At 37.8% G+C, this 26,750-nt stretch overlaps 1 protein-coding gene across 4 annotated transcripts in view; it reads left to right on the plus strand.

Annotated features, from left to right (window-relative positions):
• The window catches only part of LOC134754802 (mediator of RNA polymerase II transcription subunit 12-like), a 142,170-nt gene that overhangs the window by 17,244 nt on the left and 98,176 nt on the right, over positions 1-26,750 (plus strand). For all 4 annotated transcript variants that reach the window (XM_063691174.1, XM_063691170.1, XM_063691173.1 and 1 more), the window contains exons 14-18: positions 9,406-9,513; positions 11,931-12,056; positions 13,284-13,420; positions 24,683-24,819; positions 25,399-25,481. In XM_063691174.1, coding sequence (XP_063547244.1) covers positions 9,406-9,513; positions 11,931-12,056; positions 13,284-13,420; positions 24,683-24,819; positions 25,399-25,481 — 591 coding nt within the window. The remainder of the gene's footprint in view (positions 1-9,405; positions 9,514-11,930; positions 12,057-13,283; positions 13,421-24,682; positions 24,820-25,398; positions 25,482-26,750) is intronic.

Genomic DNA, 26,750 nt, shown 5'->3' on the forward strand with positions numbered 1-26,750 from the left:
TCTGTCTGTATGTTCCCTCTTCACGCTTAAACCGCTGAATCGATTTAGATGAAATTTGGCATAGAGATAGGTTGTCCCTGAGAAGGACATAGGATAGTTTTTATCCCGAAAATCATCCCTTAAGAAAGTAAAAAGCGGGGTAGAATTGAGATAATTAACGAAGTGCCTGTTAATTTGTGTGCATAATATGCTCAAATTTAGATTGCTATGAAAATTTTTCCAGGCGCTATTCTTACTCTAGCTGCGGTTACTAAGTCCACGCATAGTACGAAGTCGCGGGCAAAAGCTAGTGCCGAATAAAGGGTACTCCTTTTATATTAACCTAATGTCATACAATTATACTTACCTAAGTATATGCACACAAGCTGTTAACTAATGTTCACAGGAGGGACAACTTTATTTTAGAATCTATGTATCCCACCCACCTATGTGACCCATAATTGTCATTTTAATCTATATATATAAATGCACGTGTCCTGACTGACTGACTCATCAACGCAGAGGCGAAACCACAAAAGCTATAAAGTTGAAATTTGCACACCAGGTTAGATTTATAATGTGTGCAAGAGATAAGAAGCGATTTTGAGAAATTCAACCCCTAAGGGGGTTAAAAAGGGGATGAAAGTTTGTATGGTGTTCAAGTTTTATTTTAAGCTAGGAATTTGAAACTTCAGGAAAAGATATATTATTAAAACACAAGAAAAATAATTTCAGCGTTTTTGACAATTCATCCCCTAAGGTGGTAAAAAAGGGGTTGAAAGTTAGTATGGAGATAAAAAAAAAATCCCAGTGCGGGACTTGAATTATTAGAACATAGAAAAATAATTTCTGCGTTTTTTAAAATTCATCCCCTAACAGGGTTAAAAAGTGGCTGATAGTTTGAATCCATTACAAAAGCTGAAACTTCTTGGAAAGGCATAATAGCCGATTACAAAAAAAGGGATTTCGGCGTTTTTGGAAATTCAACCCCTAAGGGGGTTCAAAAGGGGATGAAAGTTTGTCTTGGGGTTCAAATTTTATTTTAAGCTAGGAACTTGAACCTTTGCAAAAAGGTATTCTACTAAAAAACAAGAAAACTAATTTCAGCGTTTTTAAAAATTCATCCCCCAAGGTGGTGGAAAAAGGGGTTGAAAGTTTGTATGGAGATCAAATATTTTTGTGAGTGCGAGACTTGAATCTTTGTATAAGGGCATATTAGTAGAATACAAGAAAAGTAATTTCAGCGACTTTGAATATTCATCCCCTGAAAAAGGGGTTGAAAGTTTGTATGAAGATCAAAAATTTTTTTCAAGTGCGGGACTTGAAACTTTGTATATGGGCATATTATTAGAATACAGGAAAAGTAATCGAATTTAAACTGTTGTGAGACATACTAATATTAAATCATTTTACGGTTTAGACTCACTTGTTTTAGTCACTCGCGCGACATGTTTCGGAGAGCCTAGGTCTCCTTTCTCAAACACTAATAGTGCGAGCAGCGTTCACGACGACCGTGTGTTGCGTACTGCCGCTGCCGCGCGACATGTCGCGCGAGTGACTAAAACAAGTGAGTCTAAACCGTAAAATGATTTAATACAGGAAAAGTAATTTCAGCGTTTTTTAAAATTCATCCCCTAACAGGGTTAAAAAGGGGTTGGACGTTTGTATAGGGTCCTAATTTTATTTTAAGCTAGTTACTTGAAATAATATTTAATGAAAAGAGAAGATAACTAATTTCAGCTGTTTGAAAATTCATCCCCCAAGGTGGTAAAAATGGGTTGAAAGTTTGTATGGAGATCATACCTTTTTTTGAGTGCGGCACTTGAAGTTTTGTATAAAGGCATATTATTAGAATACAAGAAAAGTAATACAAGCGTTTATAAATATTCATCTCTTAAAAGGGTTTAAAAGGGGTTCAAAGTTTGAATCTATTACAAATGCTTTAAAACTTATTAGAAAAGCATTGTATAAGATAACAAATAAGTTATTTCAACGTTCTTAGAAATTCAAGCCCTAAGGGGGTTAAAAGGGGGATGTAAGTTTATATGAAAACTGATTTTACCGTTTTTGAAGCAAACATTTAAAAAAAAAAGTAGTAGACTTGAAAATCTTGTAAGAGGGTTGAGTGGGTATCGAGAACATTTTTTTTTGTTAGGGGCTTGAAACTTCGTAGATTGTGAAAGACAAATCCGTGCGTGTATGGCTAGCTATTAAGAGGCCGGTGTCGATTTTAGTCGCAAAAATGTAAAATTGATAGATTTAGTCGGTGAAATTGTACACCTTTTGTTACCTAATTGAAATAACAAGTACTGGTTTCTATTAGAACTTCTTCTTATCTTACTTTTTATCAGATCAATATTTTGAAAACAGACTCACTAGATTAGTAATGTTTGCTTTTCTGATGGACGTTTAGGTAAACGCGCGTAAAGCACTGATTTTGTCGCTCTTATTTGTAAATTTCGTAAAGTTTGGACGGCTAAACATGGTAATTTTGTATTACACATATCCTGTGCTTGACGTTTATCAGACTACATTTTTATTATTCTGACTTTGAAGTAGTGTAAATGAAAGTTAGACGAAATCAATTTTCTCCAGAAATTACTTCAAAGCAAGTGACAATTTCTCTGAAAATCGACTTAATTTCAACGTAATTTTGATACTTAAACAATCTACAACATTTGCTGAAACTATTCTTATACATCAATTTGTATAATTTACCACCATAATTTTTTGATGATTTTTTAAAAACTGCCTCTTCTCTTCATATATTACCGGCGACGCAAACTCGCGACCTCATTATTAAAAGGCAAGATGAGAAGACGTGCTAATAGAAACCAATACTTGTTATTTAGATATTACGTAACAAAACGTGTATAATTTCAACAACTAAAACTGTCAATTTTACATTTTTGCTCCAAAATCGACTACGGCCTCTTAACCAATGATTAACCGTCCCTACTGATATCTTTTGCTGCATAATGTTCTATGCTCATGTAAAAGACATTATATAACCACCAACGTACAAGTCCACGCGTACGAAGTCGCGGGCAGCAGCTAGTTAATTATAACCAGAATATAAATGAGTAGGTAGGTTTTCTAAATGTGATTTAATAGGTACTTTCCGGTGTAAAGTTACTTACTGTCGTTAAAATAAACATTTACCAAAATAACTTAAGTTTGCTCCCTATTTCAAATAGGTAGATATATAACTATAAATTGTTCGTAATAAACACTACATGTTTAATTAAAGAAATAGTGCCTACGTAGCTTATAACTATCGTAACAATTGCCAGTGCGGCGCGCGGTGATGTGCGTGCGTGAACGCGTGTGGCATCCAACTGGCTTGCTTTTCTACCGTGAACGGGAGGCGATTCGTAGGTATAAATCCGAGCTCGCGCGAAGAGTTCCATAAGCCGCCAGTGTCTCCACAACGTCATCAGAGTGCGGTGCAGTTTTTTTAAATAAGGAATTAGAGATTTTGTAATTATTATTATTTGCGAATGTGATTTGACTCTAAATATGACCGTTATTATTATTTTGTGCAATTTGCAAGTAAGCGAATTAATGTCATATGCCAATTATTTTATGTTAAGCAGGATGCTGTGCGAATTATACTAATATTACTAATAAGTTTTATTGTATAGTAGTTATATGGCCTGCCTTGCTATGCAACAAGTACATACTTAAGTTTTCTGGCTGAATTATTTACCAAACTTTATAATCGCGTCACGAAATAGATAGAGACTGAACAAGTAACTGTCAATAATTATTTTATTTTTATTGACACATTTATTGATGATGATGAGTGTACTTCCTCAGCTTTGCATCTTTATCAAGTACTGTTCGAAACCTTTCTAATAAGAACTGTAATAGAACTGTGTAGCTTTCTAATAAGCCTAAAATCAATTTGTTAGTGTTTTTTCCATCGGAAAGTTCCCTTGGTTACCTTCCGAGTGCATCATGTTAGCGTAATTATTGCATTGTCATCAATCATAATTAAGAAGAAGTTAACTTGATTTAGCTATTGTTCATATATCAAAAATAACAGTAAGCCCTCTTAGGCAACATAATATAGGATTTATTTACAAATGAACACAGGGGTGACCGGGAGAAATCCGAAAGACTATGTAAGCATATTAAATATATTTAATATGTCTGTGTCTCACGGAAGTTTTGTGACTATGTAAGCATTCATCAGGCCAACGGAAGGGCCCATGGAGTCGATTGGTCACTTATTATTTAGATATCTACGAGTATTAATAAGTAATAAGTATGCCAAGAATACATTATTATGCGTCAGTGTGCGCATTCATTGCGGTTCATTGATTTGAGTTAGGCTTAAGTTGCTACAGCGAATTAATTATGCTTTGTAAGACAATACAATTATTCTCATTTAAGTTTTCGAGTTTGTTATGCTGACGCTGCACAATTCACTAAATTTAAAGGCGATTTCACAGATTTAACCTGCTAGACTTAATAAGCATGATGACAAATTAAAGGCGATTTCACAGATTTAACCTGCTAGACTTTATAAGCATGATGACAAATTAAAGGCGATTTCACAGATTTAACATGCTAGACTTTATAAGCATGATGACGAATTAAAGGCGATTTCACAGATTTAACCTGCTAGACTTAATAAGCATGATGACAAATTAAAGGCGATTTCACAGATTTAACCTGCTAGACTTAATAAGCATGATGACAAATTTTGATATCCCTTTTAAAATTGTCGGTACAGTTGTATTGTTTCCGAAAAACAGTATTGCAGAGTACTCATAAGTTTTAACATAAGTAATTGCATTTTTACAAGCTTTTTATTAACTATATAAACTCACGGGTATATATACATCTCGGTCATTTGATAGGCGTGCGTGGGGATACAGATCCAACACGTAGAGGCCCTTTGGAGAAGTTTGCTGTTATGTAATACACCTGCTAGAACCCATTCACGGGTACAAATAGATACCCGTAAATCGGTTTCAGCAGGCGTAGGGGCTATTATAAACACCGTGGAAAAAGAGTGCCGGTTATGGTGTTGAAGTTTGGCTGGTCAAAAGATTGGGCTATTGCTGAGAGGTCCGGACACCTGCCATAACAATGTTGTGTACGTTATCGAGGCAGGCGGTGACTCGCCGCCGACTAGATGGGCCCCTGAAACTGCCGTCGTGAAGACGACCAGGAGCAACACCGGTATGAGCGGCTCAGGGGTGTCGAGAGGTGTGCACCGCTTTCTACCCAGTGGCTGTTACCAGCCACAGTGCCAACTCGCGTCTTATGCATCTTTCACTTCCACCCCTGGAGCATATAGCTCTAGCGACTCCTCTCTGGACAGCCAATGAAGGCAAGCCTGAGCTGAGAGTCCTGCACCCCCCTTGGGGTCCACTCCGACCGACGAAGACACGCCGGAGACGGAGACCCTGACCGACTCTCGGGAGCACTCGGGTCCGTGGGGTCGTTACTCCCCAACAGCTCGCCAAAAGCTGCCCTGCGGTTTTATGGCTTATTAGCTATTATTATCCTGCGCGCCTACATTTTTGTATGATTACTGTATTGCCCTTGCAAGCAATATGCTAAACTAAAATGCCTCTAACATAACGTTTCCGAGTCTGTTATCACGAACGTATGATTTGAGATCTCTTTCAAAATCTTTTACTCACTTAGAACTTTGATTAAAATAAAACTCTACAGGAAGGTTTATTTTAAAATAAATGAGGCAGTATAGGCAGCTATTATGCGAAAATGATCCAAAATTACATCTCTTTATTCGTTAATTAAAAATAAAAATGTTTTATGAAAAAACCGGACAAGTGCGAGTCCGACTCGCGCACGACTTAAATATCTATTTTTTTTATATACCACGTCGGTGGCAATCAAGCATACGGCCCGCCTGATGGTAAGCAGTTACCGTAGCCTATGGACGCCTGCAACACCGGAGATTTTACACGCGCGTTGCCGACCCTTTAAAAACCTGTACACTCCTTTTTTGAAGAACCCCATACTGTAGCCCCTCGGGAAAACCTCGGCAGGGAGCTCATTCCACGGCCGAAGCGTACGCGGGAGGAAATTCCTCTTAAACCGCACAGTACGCGACTATTTAGGTGCTAGGGTGTGAGGATGAACACCCTGCCGATGGCGAACGGGGCGGTGATAGAAAGCGGCCGTTGGCATCATGTCAAACAATTCTTTAGAGCACTGCCCATTGTACAAGCGGTAGAACACGCATAAGGAGGCGAAGTCTCTCCTTAGACTTAAAGGTTCAATACCGCTTGTGAGTTTGGGATCGATTCGTACAGCGCGCCTTTGGACTGAGTCGAAGGGTCCAAGCTGGCATCCAGGTGCTCCTGCCCAAAGGTGACAGCAGTACTCCATATGGGGTCTGACTTGCGATTTATATAGCAGCAGTCTTTGCCCCGGAGTAAAGTATCGCCGTGCTTTATTGAGCACACCGAGTTTTTTGGATGCCAGATCAGCCTTCCCTTCCGGGTGGCTACGGAATTGGACGTCACTGGAGATGTCGACACCGAGGATCCCAATACTCCCTGACATGGCAAGGACTGTGCCTTCGAACTGTGGGACCACAGTAAATGGGATTTTCTTAGCGGTAAACGCGCAAACTTGTGTCTTGGTGGGGTTGAATAGCACTAAATTGTCCCGGCCCCACACCGAAACTCTGGATATAGTGCCCTCAATATCCGACACAAACTTTTCACGACTCTCCAGCACCACGGAACGAGGGATGTTGGCACGGCCTGCGTAATAGGCATCCCCAGTACTGTCGTCCGCATAGCAATGAATGTCGTCGATAGACAACATGTCATTGATGTGCAGCAAAAACAGCGTTGGGGATAGCACAGAGCCTTGCGGAACGCCAGCGTTAATGTCCATGCTATTGGAGCAGCTTCCGGCTACTACGGCTCGTATGCGTCTGCCAGACAAACTCCATCCATTTGCATAGTCCCTCCGGCAATCCATAAGATGGTAACTTCGACAGGAGACCCCGATGCCAGACCCGATCGAATGCCTTCGCTATATCTAGGCTAACTGCCAATGCCTCATCTTGACTCTCAATGGCCGAAGCCCAGCGCCAGTCGAGCGACCGTGGCGAAAACCATACTGACGGTCGCTGATCAGGTCATGTTCTTCTAGGTATTTTATTTTGTTTTTAGTACTTGTTGTTATAGCGTCAACATAATCACAACAACATCATCTGTGAAACTTTCAACTGTCTAGCTATCATGGTTCATGAGATACAGCCTGGTGACAGACGGACAGATAGACAGACAGCGGAGTCTTAGTAATAGGATCCCGTTTTTACCCTTTGGGTGCGGAACCCTAAAAATAATGTTTAATCATATATATCTTTCAAATCTGTGCAGCATAAAGCGGATTGTATCTAATTATGTATTAGGCCAGGAAATGAATGCCCAAAAAAAGTTATAGAGGGAAATGCTTGGAACACAATTTTTGACTTCGTAGCTTTGTTTGGACTAGTTAGGAGGTGAACATATCAAAAGTCCCCGGCCGTAACACTGGTGCTGGGGGGGGGGGGCGAGTGGGGTTTGAAGGTTCCATTTTTCGGTTTTTCGATTATATCTCGGAAACTATGCGTTTGAGCAACATGGTCACTTATACAAAATGAAGAGTGATTTAATTCGTTACAAGTTTTATTAAGTCAAGGTTTTCGATATTTTGTATAGTTTTTGAGATATCCGCTCTTGAAGGTTATCTTGATTGTCTACATCAATGAAGCTGCTAGGCCGGGTTTGGTATCGTTTTCGTATAAATCGGGGGTGCTGAATTCATTTATGGTATCAACATTGACACCATTCCTAAGTAAAAACAAAATATAAAAAAAAACCGGCCAAGTGCGAGTCAGACTCGCGCACCGAGGGTTCCGTACTTTTTAGTATTTGTTGTTATAGCGGCAACAGAAATACATCATCTGTGAAAATTTCAACTGTCTAGGCTATCACAGTTCATGAGATACAGCCTGGTGACAGACGGACAGCGGAGTCTTAGTACTAGGGTCCCGTTTTTACCCTTTGGGTACGGAACCCTAAAAATATAGATTTTATAACCAAAATCATCTTTTGAGGGTGTGAAAAGTGGGGTGGAAATTTGTATGGGAAACCAATAACCGCTGAACCTATTTAAATAATATTTGGGATGGTTTACGTGTTTGATTTAGTTGAAAATGATACCAAACATGACTTTAAACCTAAATTTAAACAGTATTAACCTTGGGAATTTAACTTCGGCGGAGAAGCTGAATTCCCCTCACACCAAATTTCACCCCTTCAAAGTATGATTTTTATGATAAAAACTATCTTATATCCTGTCTCGGGACTTAAAACATATATTTACCAAATTTCAACTAAATCGGTTCAGCGGTTTAAGCGTGAAGAGGTGTTAAAAAAAAAGTTATTTGTTTAGTTTATATGTTTTTACTTCGGAAAGGTGTCAATGTTGATACCATAAATGAATTCAGCACCCCCGATTTATACGAAAACGTTACCAAACCCGGCCTAGCAGCTTCACTGATGTAGATAATCAAGATAAAAATGAGAGCCCTAAATAAACCTTCAAGAGCGGATATCTCATAAACTATACAAGATATCGAAAAAGTTGATTTAATAAAACTTGTAACAAATTAAATCTCTTTTCATTTTGTATAAGTGGCCAAGTCGCTCAGACGCATAGTTTCCGAGATATAAACGAAAAACCGAAAAATGGAACCTTCAAAGCCCACTCTCCCCCCCAGCACCAGGGTTACGGCTGGGGACTTTTGATATGTTCACCTAACTAGTCCAAACAAAGCTACGAAGTCAAGAAACTGTTCTTAGCATTTCCCTCTATACCTTCTTATTGCTTGGCCTATATGTAATATTAGTTTTTCTTAAATATATGTTAACCTTTTCAACGCCGTGTCAAAGACGAAAGCTGTCACACGGACGCCGCGTCACCGAAATGTCAAAACTGAAATTGAACTTTATGCACATGCACGTGAGTCTATATTGCTCTGTGGTCTTTGACCGATTAATCCGTCTTTGGCGTTGGACCTGCGGTGCCGATATATTCGTCATTGGCATCCAAAAGGTTAAAATAAATACTGCAGAAACAAAAATTAAGCTATTTAATTCCTTTTCTCACTGAAAAAGCTTGAAACAAATGACAGTATTCCTATAAGGAAAAAACGGAATCTCGGAAACGGCTCTAACGATTTCGATGAAATTTGCTATAAGGGGGTTTTCGGGGGCGAAAAATCGATCTAGCTAGGTGTCATCTCTGGGAAAACGCGCATTTTTGAGTTTTTGTATGTTTTCCGAGCAAAGCTCGGTCTCCCAGATACTGCATTATACTATTAGAAGATAAATTAATATTGTTATGTTTCAGTTATTACCATCTAGTATTGTCGTGTTTCAGGGTCCGACGACAAGGAGTCCGTTACGTCGGGCAATGGCCTGTACAACGGGCCTCCAATATTCCAAAGCCTTTTATTACGATTCCTAGACTGCGACGCGCCTGTACTAGGTATCTAAACTTAGCCGAAATATATTCACCTAAATATTGTAGAAATTTGAATTATACACATACAGATTTGGCGAATGCGCCTCTAGCGCGCAATTTGCCAGTCGCTCGCGCGCCTCACGCACGCTGCTAGTTATACTATGCCATGCTTGCGAGCGGAAAACTCGCTTTTTACAAACTTGCGCATTATTGATGCGTTTGCCACATACTAGCCCCGATGCATATGTTTTCGTCTAGTCAGACCATTTTTTGAGGTTCTCGCGTTTGTACAAAAATAATGTTTAAGTTTAAAAATCACTAACATTTAATCAATCAATCAATATATTTTATTTCAGACTAATGTCCATAGTGTTAGTGTACATGTACATTCCCTTAAGCCTATGTTAGTTAAACCTATACTAACTTATTAAGTTATAAACTAAGCCTCTGGATCCTATATGTACATTGTCCCAATGTTTCCAAAAGGCGCAAGCAGGCGACTCTAACACTAGGCGCACGAGGCCGTTGGAACTGTCTCGCACGCGACGCATCAGGGAGGCAGTTCTTTTGCGTATTATCGCACCGAAGCAGTCCGTACGCGCCTCCGCGAACATACCTGACGCGCTGCAAAAACGAGGCAGTCCCAACAGCATCCTGAAAATTGTTGTATTGGACGCGCAGAGCATTGAAGGCTTTTTCAGTTTAATTTGACCACAGGCTGCACGTATAAAAGGTCTGACAAAATGCCTTAAATAGCGTTATTTTGACATTCCCGTTACACCGCGCAAACCTGCGAGACAACATATTACAACGCACCGCCCATGCCCTGCGCTCCCTCTCTATATCGACGTTGTCCTGAAGATTATCGGTCACCCAGTGTCCGAGATACTTAAAGCACGTCACCCTTTTAAGAGCAGCACCACACAAGCTGACAGGTGGTAGTTCGTCAAAAGCCTTGTTACCTGCTTTAAAGACTAACAGCTCGCTCTTACTTGTGTTGTACTTGTGTTGTTAATACTAATGCTAATGTAGTTTTATTTTATATGGTAATATTTTCCAATAACTAAATCCAAATACAAGAAATACCGTTTGTACTAAAAGAAAAAAAATAACGATTTTTAACCGACTTCAAGATTTCAAAGGAGGAGGTTCTCAATTCGGTTGTGTTTTTTTTTTCTTTTTTTTTTCTTTTATTGTTTGTTACTCCATAACTCCGTCATTTCTGGACCGATTTTAAAAATTCTTTTTTTGATTATAAGTATATACATACAGATTGGTCCCGTTTTTGTCAAAAAGCAGTTCTGATTATGGGATCCATGAGGAATCGAGGGAACTCCTCAAATATTAAAGGCATACATATAGTGATTTTAGTATTTTCATCAACAAATCAAGCACTTACATTTAAAAAGTGACATTTGATGAAGTGGAACTGCTGATGATGATCAGAACGGAACTCTTCAATAACGCATTCTTCACGTTTGGCGATTTGTCCTCTTCGTTATGTTTGTTAAGCAAGTTAGGTTTTCAAGAAACATTTTTGTCAAGTTCGAGTTCTGATGATGGGATCCATGAGGAATCGAGGGAACTCCTCAAATGTGAAAGGCATACATATAGTGATTTTTGTATTTTCATCAACAAATCCAACCCGGACTCGGATCCGGACCCAGTCCGGGACACAGAAATGCTACTAGAAAAGTGGGGTAGGTGGGTGGGTGGGTTTTGAATTGCGATTCTCACAGAACAGAACTGCTATCAAAAAATTAGTAGGTTAGGTTAGAGCTGTGACCCTTACAGAAACGAAATGCTATCAGAAAAGTAGGTTAGGTTAGAACTGCGACCCTTACAAAAACGAAATGCTACTAGAAAAGTGGGTCGTTTTACCTCCTTTTCTACATAATTAGGCAAAAGATGCTGTCTTTTTCATTTCATTGTCTGGAATCTAAGAGTGCACCATCAACAATAAGTGATCTTTCAGCGGCATCCCCCATTGAAGTCGGTTTTTTTTCTTAAAAAATATTTATTTTTTATTTGACGGGTAGGAATATAACAGATGTGAAAAGGGCTATTACGAGGGAAAGCAACACGGCTCTACCAATGTACTGACAATTTTGTTTCGAGTCCATGCATGCAGCAGTGCTATAGGAGAGGACAATATAATATGGAGAACGTTTTTGAAAGGTACATTTTTTTAACAATAAGAGTCTCATGCAATTTTATTATACGATCAAAATAAACTAGATTAAACATTACTATTACGGTTCCCATTACTGGGTCATTTTATCTTCATGTGTAAAATTTATAAGGAGTAACAAAATTGTTGTGTGGAACTAGACGAACTAATTTGCATCGGGGCTAGTATGACCGCATATTATTGTCGTTCAACTATACGTATACATCTGTTATCATATTAGCCTGTGTCTTTAAATCATGATGATTTGCAGACGACAGTCCGAACGTGCCGCCAAGCAACCGGCAACAGTTCGCCAACCTGGTGCACCTGTTTGGCGAGCTTATACGCCGCGACGTGTTCTCGCACGACGCTTACATGTGCACGCTCATCTCGAGAGGTAACCTGACAGTGACAGCATGTTATAGCAGCATCATCCATAATGCTCGTTAACTCTATCATGAGTAGAGTAGGTATCATGATATGAAAATAAGCTAGTTTACCAAATGACATGCAATTTTAAATGAAGTACGAAGCAAGTTTGTAAAAACGATTCAAACACATTGTAAACATAATGCACAATATTTAACTTGTTGATTATTTTATGTACACTAAACCCGCTTCCCCACTTGGCGGCGCGGTATCGGTGCAGTACCAGTCTTTCTTTCTCATTGGTGCAGATTCGCGGGCGCGGGGCGCGGTCCCGAATCTGCACCAATCAGGAAGAAATACTGCTTACTGCTGCACCGATACTCCGCCGCCAAGTGGGGAAGCGGGCTTAAGAGCAATGTGAGGGTTCTTTGTAAGGAAATTCGCAACAAACAACATTTTTCATTGCTCTTGGCTGTAACTTTTTTGCGTCGCCGTTAGTTATACGTACAGTAGCTGCGAGCCACCAGCATTTACGGTGTACAGTGAAGCTTAGCATTGTATTTTGATTATTCAAGCCGTTGTGTGATTGGCGTGTGCGTGTCGTATATATACACCGTGTTTTTTTGATTTCCGTTAATTTGAAGGATGCATTCCTGAGCTTAAATGGGGTTGGCCGGTCGAAGTGTTTAGCAGATGGCGCCAGCATAGCTTGCCCTGTCAATCCCTAGGATTGCGTCAAATTTTTGTTTTTTTAATTCGCTGTATGCCAGTCCTTTAAGCCAAATCTCATAGAAAAAGGGGCAAGCAATGATGACGCCATCTCTGCAAACCTTTGACAGTTGCCAACCCCATTAAGTAACTTTCTCAAAGACACCGGTATTCTAATTTCGGAGATATTCTATAAAAAAATATATCTGATAATGACGATAAGACCCCTACAAGCGTGTACACTTGCCTTGAGGCCTGTTTACATTGATTAGTGTTTAATACGAGTTTAGACATTTGCTGCTAAACGTAAGTACTATCTCGGACGATCGTTATTCGAAATGTCATTTATATGTTATAGCTTTCAGTTGTTTGGTGGAATTAAATATAATATCCTTGTTACAAAAACGGTATTAATTACTTTTTACCAAAAACAAATTGAAAATTAACTATATGCCATTCAGTTTACTTATGTACTGTCATGAATACCCCGAAGTTAACAGAGTTTAAAAAAACCCGTGTACCTATATATAAGATGTATGGTTCGCAGGCGACCTGATTTCCCCGACGGAACCCACGTCGTCGTCGGGCAGCAGCAGCACCGCGGCCCCCGCCACCGGCGGCAGCGCCTCGCACAACATGGACGACGACACATTCGAGGGCATCGACCTCAAACCCAAGATGGAGGTTCGTTACATCACTTCTTCTTTTTCGGTCCCTCATTACTGAGAATCGTGAACACTTGGTTTTGCAGCTCCTGTGATTTGTCTCCATCGGTCTCGAGCTCCCGTAGCCCTCACCGCTTGATGGAGTTTGCCTGAGGTGGCCTTCTTAACTTGGTCGGACCATCTAGCATCATGGTGGGGGCCCTGCGGTCTTACGCCTTCCACTTTTCCGAGCACGACCATTTTCTCTAAACTTTCATCACCTCTACGCATGACATGGCCAAAGCAAGACAGCAACCGTTGTTGGCATATGGAGGACAGACGTGTTTTAATGCCAAGCTGTGACAGAATTGACGCCGGGCCGTCCAGGTACCTGGACCTGGACCAGGACCTCGCGGTAAAGGAGAAATGGCGGGTATAAGTACTTTCACGAGCCACCCTACTTATGTCAGAAACAGATACTAATGTGCATAATGCCTGTGGAAGTCCACTCAGCTCTTCACCACATATGTTACAAATGGAAGAAACGAGGAAAGCTCTTGGAGCTAATGGAGCCTTCGAAAGCTGGAAGCTGAGGCCTAGTAAATAGTGTGGGCATTTGAACAATCCTATTCAACCGCATACTCCTCTCTATTAGTACCGTTCAAAACCAAGTCTCCATTGGTGTTATTAATCATATTCAAAGGAAAGAGCCATGTTCCCCACCGTGAAGGTGTACATACAGTCTTAAGGGGTTAGGGCTCTGTATTCTGGGTCTGAAACATCCCGTTTTATGCGGGTACGGTTTTCTGCAGGATCCCATTTTAGTAGTATACATGCTAATATAATAACATTCACGCGAGCATTCTGTTTGTGGGATACTGCCCGTATTACTATTTTATTTTTTTATATTTTTATACCTGCAAAAAGCGGGATGTGCAGTGGGAAAGAGCCCTTATAACGGGCTCCGCACTAGTCTGCTACACGCAAAATAGGCACAATGGTTGTCTATTTGCCAAAAATGCACAGCAAAACTAACTTACTAACTAGTCTAGTGACTATGAATTTCGGTTTTGGCTACAATAAGTTTATGGAGAAATATAAAATATAAAAGTCTAAAAACACGTCCTGCATTTTATGTCTTGGAACATCCAGACGGCTTGCACAAGCTCACGATATTATGCTAGTGAAAGCGGTCATATATAGACTGAAAGGTATTGTAAATATATGGATCGAGTCAGAAGTCACAATAACCTGCCAAGACTTACTTTAACCTGTACATTGATCACAGGTTAAAGTTAAGCAGGTTACAGTGAAAATGTATTTTTTCTACTCGTCGAGTATAATCTGTGTATTACAACTTGATATGCTACACTACAACCTTACTCTTTTCAACGTTGGATAGTCTATGGCACTTTCGACTCAAGCATAAGAATTTTATCGATACGGTTTAGTCAATTATAAAAATTTTGAAAATAGAATGTCATACATTTCGATAAAATATTTCTTGTTTTAGGAGACTCGATTCAATGCAAATTAGCCTACTCAAACACGCTGCTGCGTCGCATCTGCTTTGTGATTGGTTGGCCAACAAAAACATTTTATTTTATGTTGTAGTAGAAACACTTGCTTCATAAGTCAGAAATGCGCATGTGACACCCTTCATATAGCAATATCCATACCCTACAAAAACCTCTTAGCGTTGCTTGTTAGTCTCCATAGGCTACGGTGGCCACAATCGAGTAAAGCAATTGTCTTAAAATTGAATTTAGCGCGGAGCAGGTACCAGGGCCTCATGAGTTACGAGGAGGTGTCGTTGACCAACCCGCCGGGGGCGCCGGGCCCGCGGCGGCCTCGTACGACTATGAAGATATCGCAGGCTGCTCCTTTAGAAACACTTAAGAAACATTTCTCATACACTGAACGAAATTCACCTGAAACTGAAATCCTTTTTCAGCTAATACTTACTTAGTTGTTTTATTTTAACTTTAAATATTTGAGATCCCGTCTATCATGACATTAGGTCTTCAGTTGTTCCTTTCTTTATGTTTACTGTCAATTGAATATGTTTCGCTCTATGAGAATTTGACTTTAAAAATTTATTCTAGATCGCAATATCAACTTATTAGAGTTGTCTTCTAATACATGTATACAATAAGTAGTTAATTAGTTACTCAATGTTAGTCTTACAAACGTTTAACACTTTTTTCATCAATTACAACGCTACAACTTTGTGCAACAAATATATTTTATTCAATGGATTTGGTCGTCTTCAAGTAAAATATGATATTGTACCTTTGAATTTACATTTTAATATCATTAACACAAAATAATTTTTAGTATTTCGCTGAAACAGACCTGATAAATAAATCAGATTTTGATCCCTCTGTAGGAAGTTATTAACTTAGGCTGTTACAATCCCCAATATGCTTTATAAGATGAATGTACTAGGATACTCTGAATGTGAATCCATATTGGTATGTGTATTTCCAAATAGATACCTAAATAACGTGCTTAAAATATTTCTGAAACTTACAAAAGCGTAGCTGCTATTTTTTAAGAATGATATTTATTTTTACTATTTGTCAAAGTAAAAAAAAATATCATTCTTTTCATAAATTTATTGTTCATGATTTATAATTTGTTACACTAATTTAAACTTGTACATTACAGATTTGAAAGCTATCGGTGTTACGTATCACCCATATCAGCCTTTCGATATCATTCGTTACAGCAATCTTCTAGATGGCAGTTTTTTTTATCAAAGTAAGCTTTCTAAACAAAAAAAAACGATGTTTCTTCACACTCTTTCAATGTCATTTATCATAGCAATCATCCAAAGATAGCAGATTTTTCAAATTAATGCAAACATTTCCGACGAAACCAATCTTAATGGTGCAATTTATTTCTTTACGTCTCTATAGTGCATATAAAGCCAGATATGGCAAATAGGGATGATGACATTTGTTGAATTTTATATCAAAATCTAGTAAAATAGGATAGCAAATGAGTAATTTATCACAATAATGTGGATAATAAAATAATATATGTAAACAATACAAAAATACAGGACCTGAAAGTTTAAAAAATTGTTTTTTTTGTTGTTTTGTTTTAAACTTCCAAAAAGGAAAAAAGTAAGGGTACCATTCAAATCCTTATATTTTATCCAAAGAAAGCTTGTATATTAACTATACATAAACGCAATATTTCACCGACAAAAACGCAATTTACTTGTTATGTCCATACTTCAAGATTGGCTCTCAGTGACCTTGACGTCACGTTCATTTATCGTTTTGTTAGGAGCGTTTCGCGAGTGAAGTACGACTGTCAGATCAGACTTTGACTATCATTTCTGACTTTTGTATTGCTTTAATGCAATGGGTCCCATATAGACATATGATCCTAAAAACAAACCTGATCGATTGATACCATTAATGTAAATATGTCATCTAGCCTATTATAATATTTAACTTTATTGACAGTATTAAAATTCAAATTTAAATAAACAATTTTATATGGCATGCATTTTTAAGCGTACCGACATATGTTAAGTATTCAATAACCGTTTCAAAGTTATTTTATTACCCCTGTTAAGTTTAACTTCAAAATGTAGGTATTCCATTGAATAAATTTACAATAGATGTCAATGAAACGAAATTCACTGTTTGAAAATAAAACGTAAATACTACAGAAACTAGATATGAAAAGCGGAAATGTGGAAGATCATGTCATACCTAACTACATTTTTTTTTATCCTGATACGAACGAAGCATCACAATCGTAACTTTGAAATTGAATGTTGGGTGTAACCCTAGGTATAATAACCGTTTCTAGATATGCTAGAACAGTTGTTAACAACTACTAATGCTATCCCATCACTTGGATAAGCTGTTGTTCTAGACACTGCTTTAAATTGATTAACACATCAACAATGATCATGGAAAGTATCTTTAGATACTGGCATAAATACGACTTAGCGCACAATTCGTATTTAAAAGCAAATCAGATTCTGAAATTACGTATAATTAATGTTATTTCATATCTCTAATCAAAATTTAAGTCGAACAATTCAAATAATAAAAATTCTTTAATTTACGACTATACAAGTACTTTAATATTTCAAAGCTTACATATTATTACGTATTTAGAGGCTGTAAGCTCTTAAACTTCTTCACAAATTGAGCCATTTCTATAATATTGCATCCCTTAATTGATTTTATAACGTGGTATTTATATAACCCTCAATATACTTTACATAGGCTTTCAAACAACTAAACATCTAAAAATCCTTTTTCACATCACCTATTCGAAAAGGGAACTTTTCTTCCCTGCTAGGAGGGATCAAAGTGGCACTTTTCTGTTCAAGCACATTTTGTTGCCAGTATGAAATATTGACACAAAGCCATATGAAATTAGTATGCCTATAATCGATTACAATTTCTTTATAATCGATTACGTGCATACAATTTTTTAAACTTAAATAATATTTTGTTGTAATTGTAAACAATAAATGTAATTAGCGTATTTTGAATTAATTAATAGCATATTTAAATTAAGTGAATTAATTAATTAGCGTAATATTTACAAAGAAACGTGAAAAAACATTAGTTTAATAATTTAATTTTTATTTTGACATTTTAGGTCTCCTTAAACGCAGCCATACTTGTCTATGCAATTTAAAAAGTTTTGTACAAATATTTCTCAAAGCATAATTATGCGGTTCTGGATTGTGTATAAATTTGTAAATACTTAGTTTAAATCAATAACTTTATAATAATAAATATAAGTGATATCAGTCTTCATAGTGTTCTTCCGAAGATTTGGTTCAAAGGGGTAAGAGCTAATTTGTTACCAGAAAAATCTACAAAAATAATGTACTTGATTTTCATTGTATCATTTTAGGTGTTTGCTGCTGTCTTTGAAAAGATATTAGGTACATAATTATGAGCTGTAGGTACTTTTAATTTGTCAGTACAGACACGTCTGAAAATATCGATAAGGTCGTGTATACATATTTTTGGCACATTGGCACTTTGTCCGTATCGATCTTTGCTTAAAATAATAATGTTTTGAAACCTAATGAATATGTATGTACCTATAATTTCCTCATAGGTGATGTGAAAAGCAGTATGTGGCACATGGTAGCAAAATTATTTTCACCTTGGGCGTTAAACACTTGAATCCCTCACTACGCTCAGGATTCTATGTTAGAATCCCTCGCTACGCTCAGGATTCTATTATAGAATCCTTCGCTTCGTTTAGGATTCAATTGTACGCCCTCGCCGTAAATATGTCATTTTGCTCCCTTGTGACACAATCTACTATCTATCTAAAATTAAAATTTAATCTAATTTATTTGGGCCTTTCTTTTTACCATTAAGATTTTCTAGGATTCAAAAATAAAATCGCATCAAACTTTCAATTAAAGGGCAAGTGCATTTTTATTCCAAAATTATTGTAAGTGAGGAAATCAAGCCCAACCCCTACTTGACACTAAACTCGATCGTACCTTATTGCGACAGAGATCATCACTAATTACATCAAGACCTCTGAGTCAATTGCATGTAAGTAGGTAGCCCTCTCAATTTTATAATTCATACCTCCTCGATAATTCTGCTAACTATAATGCTATAATCGTATCAAATTTCACATAGATCAGAATAACCTTTTATAGGTACCAAAGCTAGGAACACATAATAAAAACACGATTTTGAAACTAATAGGTACTTACTTCATAAAGAAAAAAAAAATACTTAAGAAAGAACGTCTATTTACCGCTCAAATTGATAAATTATTATAAGGTGTCAGCTGCTACATACAATAGTTATTTACGATACAAGTGCGGAAAAGAGGAAAGTCGAAACGAGTGGCGATAAATTAAAACACGACCGCAGGGAGTGTTTTAAATCGACACGAGTTGCGAATTACCTATTCGCACGCGTATCGTACAACGTTTTACAGTACATATGGCCCTTTAAACTTTCGACATATGCACGAAAAGTGCTCTTTTACGCACTAGTGCGAGAAAGTAGCACCATATGTACTGTAAAGTTTATTTCATTACTAGAGTAGTGTTTGAACATAGTTGATTAAAATGGATTTAATTATTATTATTTTACTATTACTCAATTATGGCATGTATTTGTATACTAATTTAATACAATAACTTTTTTCCAATTGCGTTTGTGTGAAAAATAACAAATATAACAGTTTTTTTTTATATCAATCAGTCAACATTAGCTTTAAAAAAATTCATTGGTCAACACAGATATTATTTCATTTAATTAATTTAATGATCAAAATATATTCATTAGGATAACCCGACGAGGACAAACCATCTTTTCAATTTTCGCCAGACTGGTATTCAAATATTTTCTAACTAAGTATACCTTTGTTATAAAGTTAGCACAAATGTCACATGTTAACAGCTCTATAAACTTTCATTGACCCATAGTCAAAAACTCCAGCAACAAAAAAAAAAACAATAATTCCATCCTCGCTAAAAAAAAACACGAACTTCAACTCAGAACAAGGCAACATGTTACTAGTAACGCTTATGTCTCATCCAATATAAATTAAACCTCTGTTACCGAACCGAACCAACAACATCGAAATCACAGTCAGAATAATGTATAGTATAATAATGAGGATAGATAATCCTATCTTATACTATTCTCACATTATACACATAAATGCAAACATTTATTTCAATGTATGTTATTATAAGAGTTATTTATAGAAAATAATTAGCATATATCCCTCGACAATTCTACTCGATCTTAGTAGGTATAGTAGGAAACCTGTAGCTTGTTAAAATAGTTCATATCAATCGAAAGTGTCTAATGTTTATACTGACAAAAACTCATTAGGTACAATAACTTATTACTGGCCCAGTTCAAGTTTTCGACTTGGAAAAGTGAGCCATAATTTTTTTTTAGATTGAATTACAGGACACTTATTTGAGAGCCAAGAAATTCAAATAAGTTCATAAAAACTTAAGGTAAAAAGCAAATCATACAATTACTTAATTTTGTATACCTAAATTCAAATTTCACGCAGTGTACTTAGTCAATTCACGTGTAAAATTTTCAAAGTAATGGCGATAAAACAATTATGAACGCCATCTACCTAATAAAAATAAAAATATGTCAAGCATATTGCCCATGAGCAGAATATTATACACATTCTTCAAAAACAAAACAAAACACGCACACGATACCGAACATGAAGTTCATTGCCCAATTCTCAATCACCCTGACCCCACGCTCCTTTTTTCAGCCGGTCAAAATAAATATTATTTTCCTCTGATCCTTCCAACCATATATAGGTACTTAGTAAACACCCCTATAATGGACGTGGCATCTATAATGCAACGTAAACCAGAAATCCTGTAAAATAAGTAGTATTTAACATCCGTTTTTAAACACTGACATCATTTTACTATCATAAGTAAGTCATATAGCTGAAAGTTTCACTTTTCATTACGTTTCGTCCGTTTTAAGAGTTACTGCCATATTGTTCATGTTATTTTATATAGTTAATTATGTTGAAACTATTTGCAGTATCTCTCATGAAACATGTCGATAAACAACATAAAAGAAGAATTTAACTTTTATCGCGCAAACCGGTCGAAATTTTACAGGTATTAGTGAAATATTGAAAATTAAGATATAAAAAAATATTTTCAATCCTATTACGTAGGATCAAAAGCTTGATTCGAAAAAAATACAATAGGAAGAAAAAAAGTCGTATTCTATACAAATTATGCATGGGACGGGGCTTGTTGTACTAATTGTGGAACTTGTTTATAATATTTATTTAAAAACTTATTGACACTGTGGTGGGCTTGTCAAATACAATATTGCTTTTAATATGGCTTTTTATATATTTACCTAAAACATATTATTACTTGGTACCTACATTGTCATTTATGTCCGAATAAAAGTATTGAGTATGTTTGGAACATATGGTCCCAGTCACACACCACAATTGCAATTCATGTAAATTGTGATCATATAACATCTATCAGTCCAAAACAAAATAAATACATTGATTAAGGCAAATGGCAACTAAAGTTGTTATTAGGTCTATCCGGTTAAGGGACATTTTCTACTCCACAGCTCAGCGCAGCGGTCTTGGTCACCGGGAAACTAGTCTGGATATGCGGCAGATCCTTACCCTTCGAGCTTTTTCAAAGATATTATATATCAGGGTTATGTTAGGTAGGGGTATCCAGGGTTATATTATCATCTCAAGCTCAAGCCATCTGTTGATTCACTCTCTCAAACAAAACAGTCGCAAATTAAACAATATTACCTAACTTAGTAACTAATAACTAACTTTGCTTATAATTGCTACCAGGGGTCTAAATTTGCCAGCTTTGAGCTTAAACAATGTGAGGTTTTACATCTATCATCTATGATGAACTATGATTGTAATTTCGGACGCAATATAGCGTCCGCGGGACTTAATTTTTTTTAAAGATTTATATATTTCTTACCTTGAAATAATTATTGTTTCTGGGTTATTACAACGATTTAAATTTAACCGAGTCTGTGCGAAGACGCATTTAGCATACGTTGCTCACGTCCCGCATATGATTAGTTTTAAAACTAATAAATAAAAATATTATAAGCAAAATAAATAGTTAGACGTTTTATATGAAAAGTGATGTTTTTGTGTTCAGTGACTTTAATGACAGCATTGATATTACAGATTTTGTCTATGTTCTTAGTTCTTACCAGCCAGACGAAAGTGCAAGGCCTATTGACAAAGATTTTTTTTAAATTTTATTAAGGAGGGTAAGAGGCACGTCAACCCTCTGTAGATTTTATGAACATAGACAAAGACAAACTGAAATAGATAATAATTTATATCAAAAATAAATCATAATTTACATATAGGTATAGACACTATAGACCGCGGGCCAGGAACAGATTTCCATGACCAATCGCCTCCCGGGCGAAAATTCGTATTCCTCAACCCACCAACGGAGCGGCAGCTGACGTTCACGAGGGTTCATCATACATAGGACCCGGGTATGTCCTTAAACTACGTCCAAAAGAGAGGTATGGGCACTGTGAATGACATCTCGCTTTGTGTGGTAGGGCACAGGACAGCGGATGTCATTCCAGATCTAGAGCAGAGCCCAACTGGAACTGGACCTTACAGAAAACCGCAGCCAAATAACACTAGACCCTACTAATAGTTTTGTGTTCCTGCCGGTGAGTAAGGTTGCCAGAGCTCGAGGGAGAGGAGTGTTAGGGTCGGCAACGCGCATGTAACTCCTCTGGAGTTGCAGGCGTACATAGGCTATGGAGACTGCTTAACATCAGGCGGGCCGTATGCTTGTTTGCCACCGACGTAGTATAAAAAAACATAGCCGTTAACCGCTATACGAGTTTTCGCCCGGGAGGCGATGACTGACGAAATTTGCGCTTGGCTCGCGGTCTAGTTGTAGTGTGAGTACTTTATAATAATAATAATAATTCACGCCGCTCTCCTTGGCAAACGACAACGGGCTACAAGGCTCTCACGGGACCCGATGTAGACCTGCCCGCGTCGGTGAACTGGTTACGATTCGGGGACCTCTTCGGAGAAACCGAGGGTTTTGCCTGTGCAATTGCGGACGAAGTTATGATGACGAACAACTATCGGAAATATATCCTGAAGGACGGTACGGTCGACATTTGTCGGGCATGCCGCCGTCCCGGAGAGTCACTCAGGCATATCATTTCCGGTTGTTCTCATCTTGCTAACGGCGAGTACTTGCACAGACATAACCTCGTAGCCAGGATTATTCACCAGCAACTTGCTCTTCTATACGGCCTTGTGGACCGCGAAGTACCGTACTACAAGTATTTACCTGTGCCGGTTCTCGAGAATGGTCGTGCCACGCTATATTGGGATCGATCTGTCATCACTGACAGGACTATTATAGCCAATAAGCCTGACATTGTGATAATATATCGATCGCAACGCCGGGCCGCCCTCGTCGACATCACCATCCCCCATGACGAGAATCTCTTGAAAGCCGAGAAGGACAAGTGCAGTAAGTACCTAGACTTGGCTCACGAGATAACCGCCATGTGGGATGTTGATTCGACGATCATTGTCCCGATAGTCGTTTCGGCGAACGGTCTCATAGCGAAGAGTCTCGACCAACATCTTGAGAGACTCTCGCTAGGCGGTTGGATCAAGGGTCAGATGCAGAAGGCGGTGATCTTGGACACGGCGCGGATAGTCCGGCGGGTCCTCTCTCTGCAGCCCTGACCACCGGCAGCTTGGGCCCTGCCTCGCTGCTGGCGGCACCCTAGGTTAGGTTTTTTATAATGTGGTTATATGTATTTTGTATTGTTTCGTAAGTGTTTTTATATTTTATTTTTATATCCATATTATAAAATAACCTAACCTGAGAAAAATAATAAATAAAGAGAATAATAATAATAAATCATTTATTTCAGACCGAGCTGATCCATAGTTTGTTAGTTACAGAGTATCTTAATAACTATGTTAGTGGCACAATACAAAAACAACAATAATTAAAATTGAACAATACAAATATAAAAAAAAAACTAAATATATTACCTACACGATAAATAAAAAAATATTTGGCAGGGGCAAGCAAGGCAGACAACCTGCTCTACTTGGCCCTGCCAATCGCCACTGCCACCCAGTAGCGAGTGAGAGGAGAGTCGAGACGCTCAGCCAACGCCCACAGAAGGCCGTTGCTGCAGCCCCGCATAGACTTAGCAGTGATCCAACTCTTTTTCTCCTGACGGCGAAAAAGTCATCTGTACGCGCCTCAGCAAACATTCTGGATGCACTGCAATGTCTCGGCAGCCGCAACAACATTCTAAGGATGTTGTATTGCACGCGAATTGTGTTGTAGGCTCTCTGTGTAAATTTCACCCACAGACTACACGTGTAGAACGTCTGACAGTATTAATACAAATCAAAATCTTTAATAAAATAATTTGATTTGTTCCCGGACTTGTATAGACGAAGCCCAAAGTTGCTGTTGTAAAATATTTTTATGTTAATTACTGGCAACTTTTTCTAGAGAACGGACAACACATAGAAGCTTTTGGTGGGTCATATATGTATTTTCAAGGAAGTCAATAGGCCTTGATTGTTACCTTCAAGTCACTGCAAAGTTATCGTGGTCGGAGTCTAACACTCTCGACATTAATTACAGCCATTTGATTTTGATCGTTTGTTTGTTTGATATGAGCGTGTCACGCTATTTCTTTAGCTGAAGTTTTCATACAATTTACCTTTACTGATATTTTCATTTCCTTTTCAGGAACAGGCGCGAATGGATATGGACGGTTCGAAAATAGACGACGAACTCCATATGCTGTTGCAAAATATCAAAGAAGATCAACAAAACTCTATGGACGCGCCTGACAGCCCCAAGGATCCCGGAGAATCGTCACACAGGTTCCTATTCACTTATTTGCACTATCTGATATTGCACTTTAATTTGATACAATTTGACGACCGGTCGGGCCTAGTCTGTAGTGGCCCTGCCTATGAAGCCGATGGTCCTGGGTTTGAATCCCGGTAAGGGTATTATTTGTGTAATGAGCACAGATATTAATCCTAAGTCATGGGTGTTTTCTATGTAATTAACTACATACCGTCAAACGGGGTGTATAGGGACAAGAACCGGGAATGTCATTTACCTGATAACTTAAAAGAAAATATCTATCATAAATTGTATCCTGGGATTGAAAATAATAGTAGATTATATTCTTTTGGTAATAGTAACACTGGAAAGGCATGAAAGTCGTGATATATTGTCAAACTCCCAGTCGCCATAAAATCCCAGACAAAGTTCAAAATTGTCCCTATTCACCCCGTTTGACGGTATTTGGGTATTATATATATCGCTGTCTGAGTAGGTACTTAGTTGTTGTGGACAAGCCTTCTTGAGTTTACTCAGGAAAAAAGGTCAATTTGTGTAAAAATGTCATAATATTTATTTATAATGTGATTAATATATTGCGATGTTCACAGCGTCAACTCTCCCATGATGGGCTCTGGCAGCATGAGCATACCTGGTATGAACTCAATGGGAATGGGTCCCATGTCCGTCTCAGGTAATTTATTTGTAGTTTTTAAGAATAAGTGACTTGCCTGGTTAAGGTGGATGTCTAGGGATGTCCTGCCGACTAGCCACCAAAAGATGGCGTGATTGTGCACAAATTGTGGATTATCACTATTTCTCTCAAAACCCAAACGATTTTCAAAGATGTGTTGATATACGCAAAAACAATAAAAAATATTACGTCTAAATCGACATATGTTTCCACTGAACAGTGTCTCATTTCATCAAAAACCGGTAAAAACTGCAAAATATTGCAATTTCTTGCATTTACGCACACTACCATAACAACTGTCATTCCGCTTGTCAGTCTTGTGACCATTACGCCAAAATAGACTAGAGGTCTCTAGTTCAGAAGATGGCTTTTCTTATTACTCTCATTAGCTGACAAGGGACAACAGTGTAAACTAGATGGCGCGGTGTAGGAGATGAATTTTTCAGCAAGATTAATTTATGGTAAAGGCGCATCCAGACGAACTGAATTTAGCACCAGAATGGGCGGATTGTCTATGGTCACGGAAGGTAGCTCGTAGCGTGTGTTTACGTACCTAGGCGTTTGCTTGGTCTGATTCCAGCTACCTACATTCCAAATTATAAAATTTCAAAGGTTACGTATAAGTGAATAATAAGTATACTTTCTACAATGCGTTTTTTCACGCCGCAAAAGAGCATATATGCGTCAGTAAAATTGCCAAAAGAGCTTTTTCAAAAAAAAAATTAAGAGCATCACAACTTATCTTTTTGGGTTCTTCCAGCTCTGAATCACTAGCATATTCAACCCTGATATTTAAAAAATGTTCCAAAAATATGTGGCTTTACAAAAGGGTCCTGATGCTTCAAGTGCAATAAGGTCCTTTCCGCACTTAAACTATCGTGAGACATATTTCAAAAGGCGACTAAAAATAATAGTGAGTAAAAACCGTGCTGATAAATATTTTGAAGGTCCTTTCCATCTGAAATTCTGTTAAAAAGTCTTTATTACACATGAAGCATAAGAACCCTTTTCTAATAGAAAGCCACATTCGTATGGAAATTGTAGTTTCCACTTGTAAAAGTAACATAATTTACTTACAGACTAAAACGTGACGTAATGGAACGGACATTTTGGGACATTTTTTTTAAATTGACGAGATTCTAAGTAGAATGAGCCCAAGAAAGTCCAGACTTGTAAGAATCAGGTTTTCAATACCTATTTATTTATTTTAGAACTTGCTCAAAAACTTGCGCTGAGAGATATCGCATTCAATAGGTATTTTTATCGATC

This window comes from Cydia strobilella, chromosome Z (assembly GCF_947568885.1).
Source record: "Cydia strobilella chromosome Z, ilCydStro3.1, whole genome shotgun sequence".
Lineage (NCBI taxonomy): Eukaryota > Metazoa > Arthropoda > Insecta > Lepidoptera > Tortricidae > Cydia > Cydia strobilella.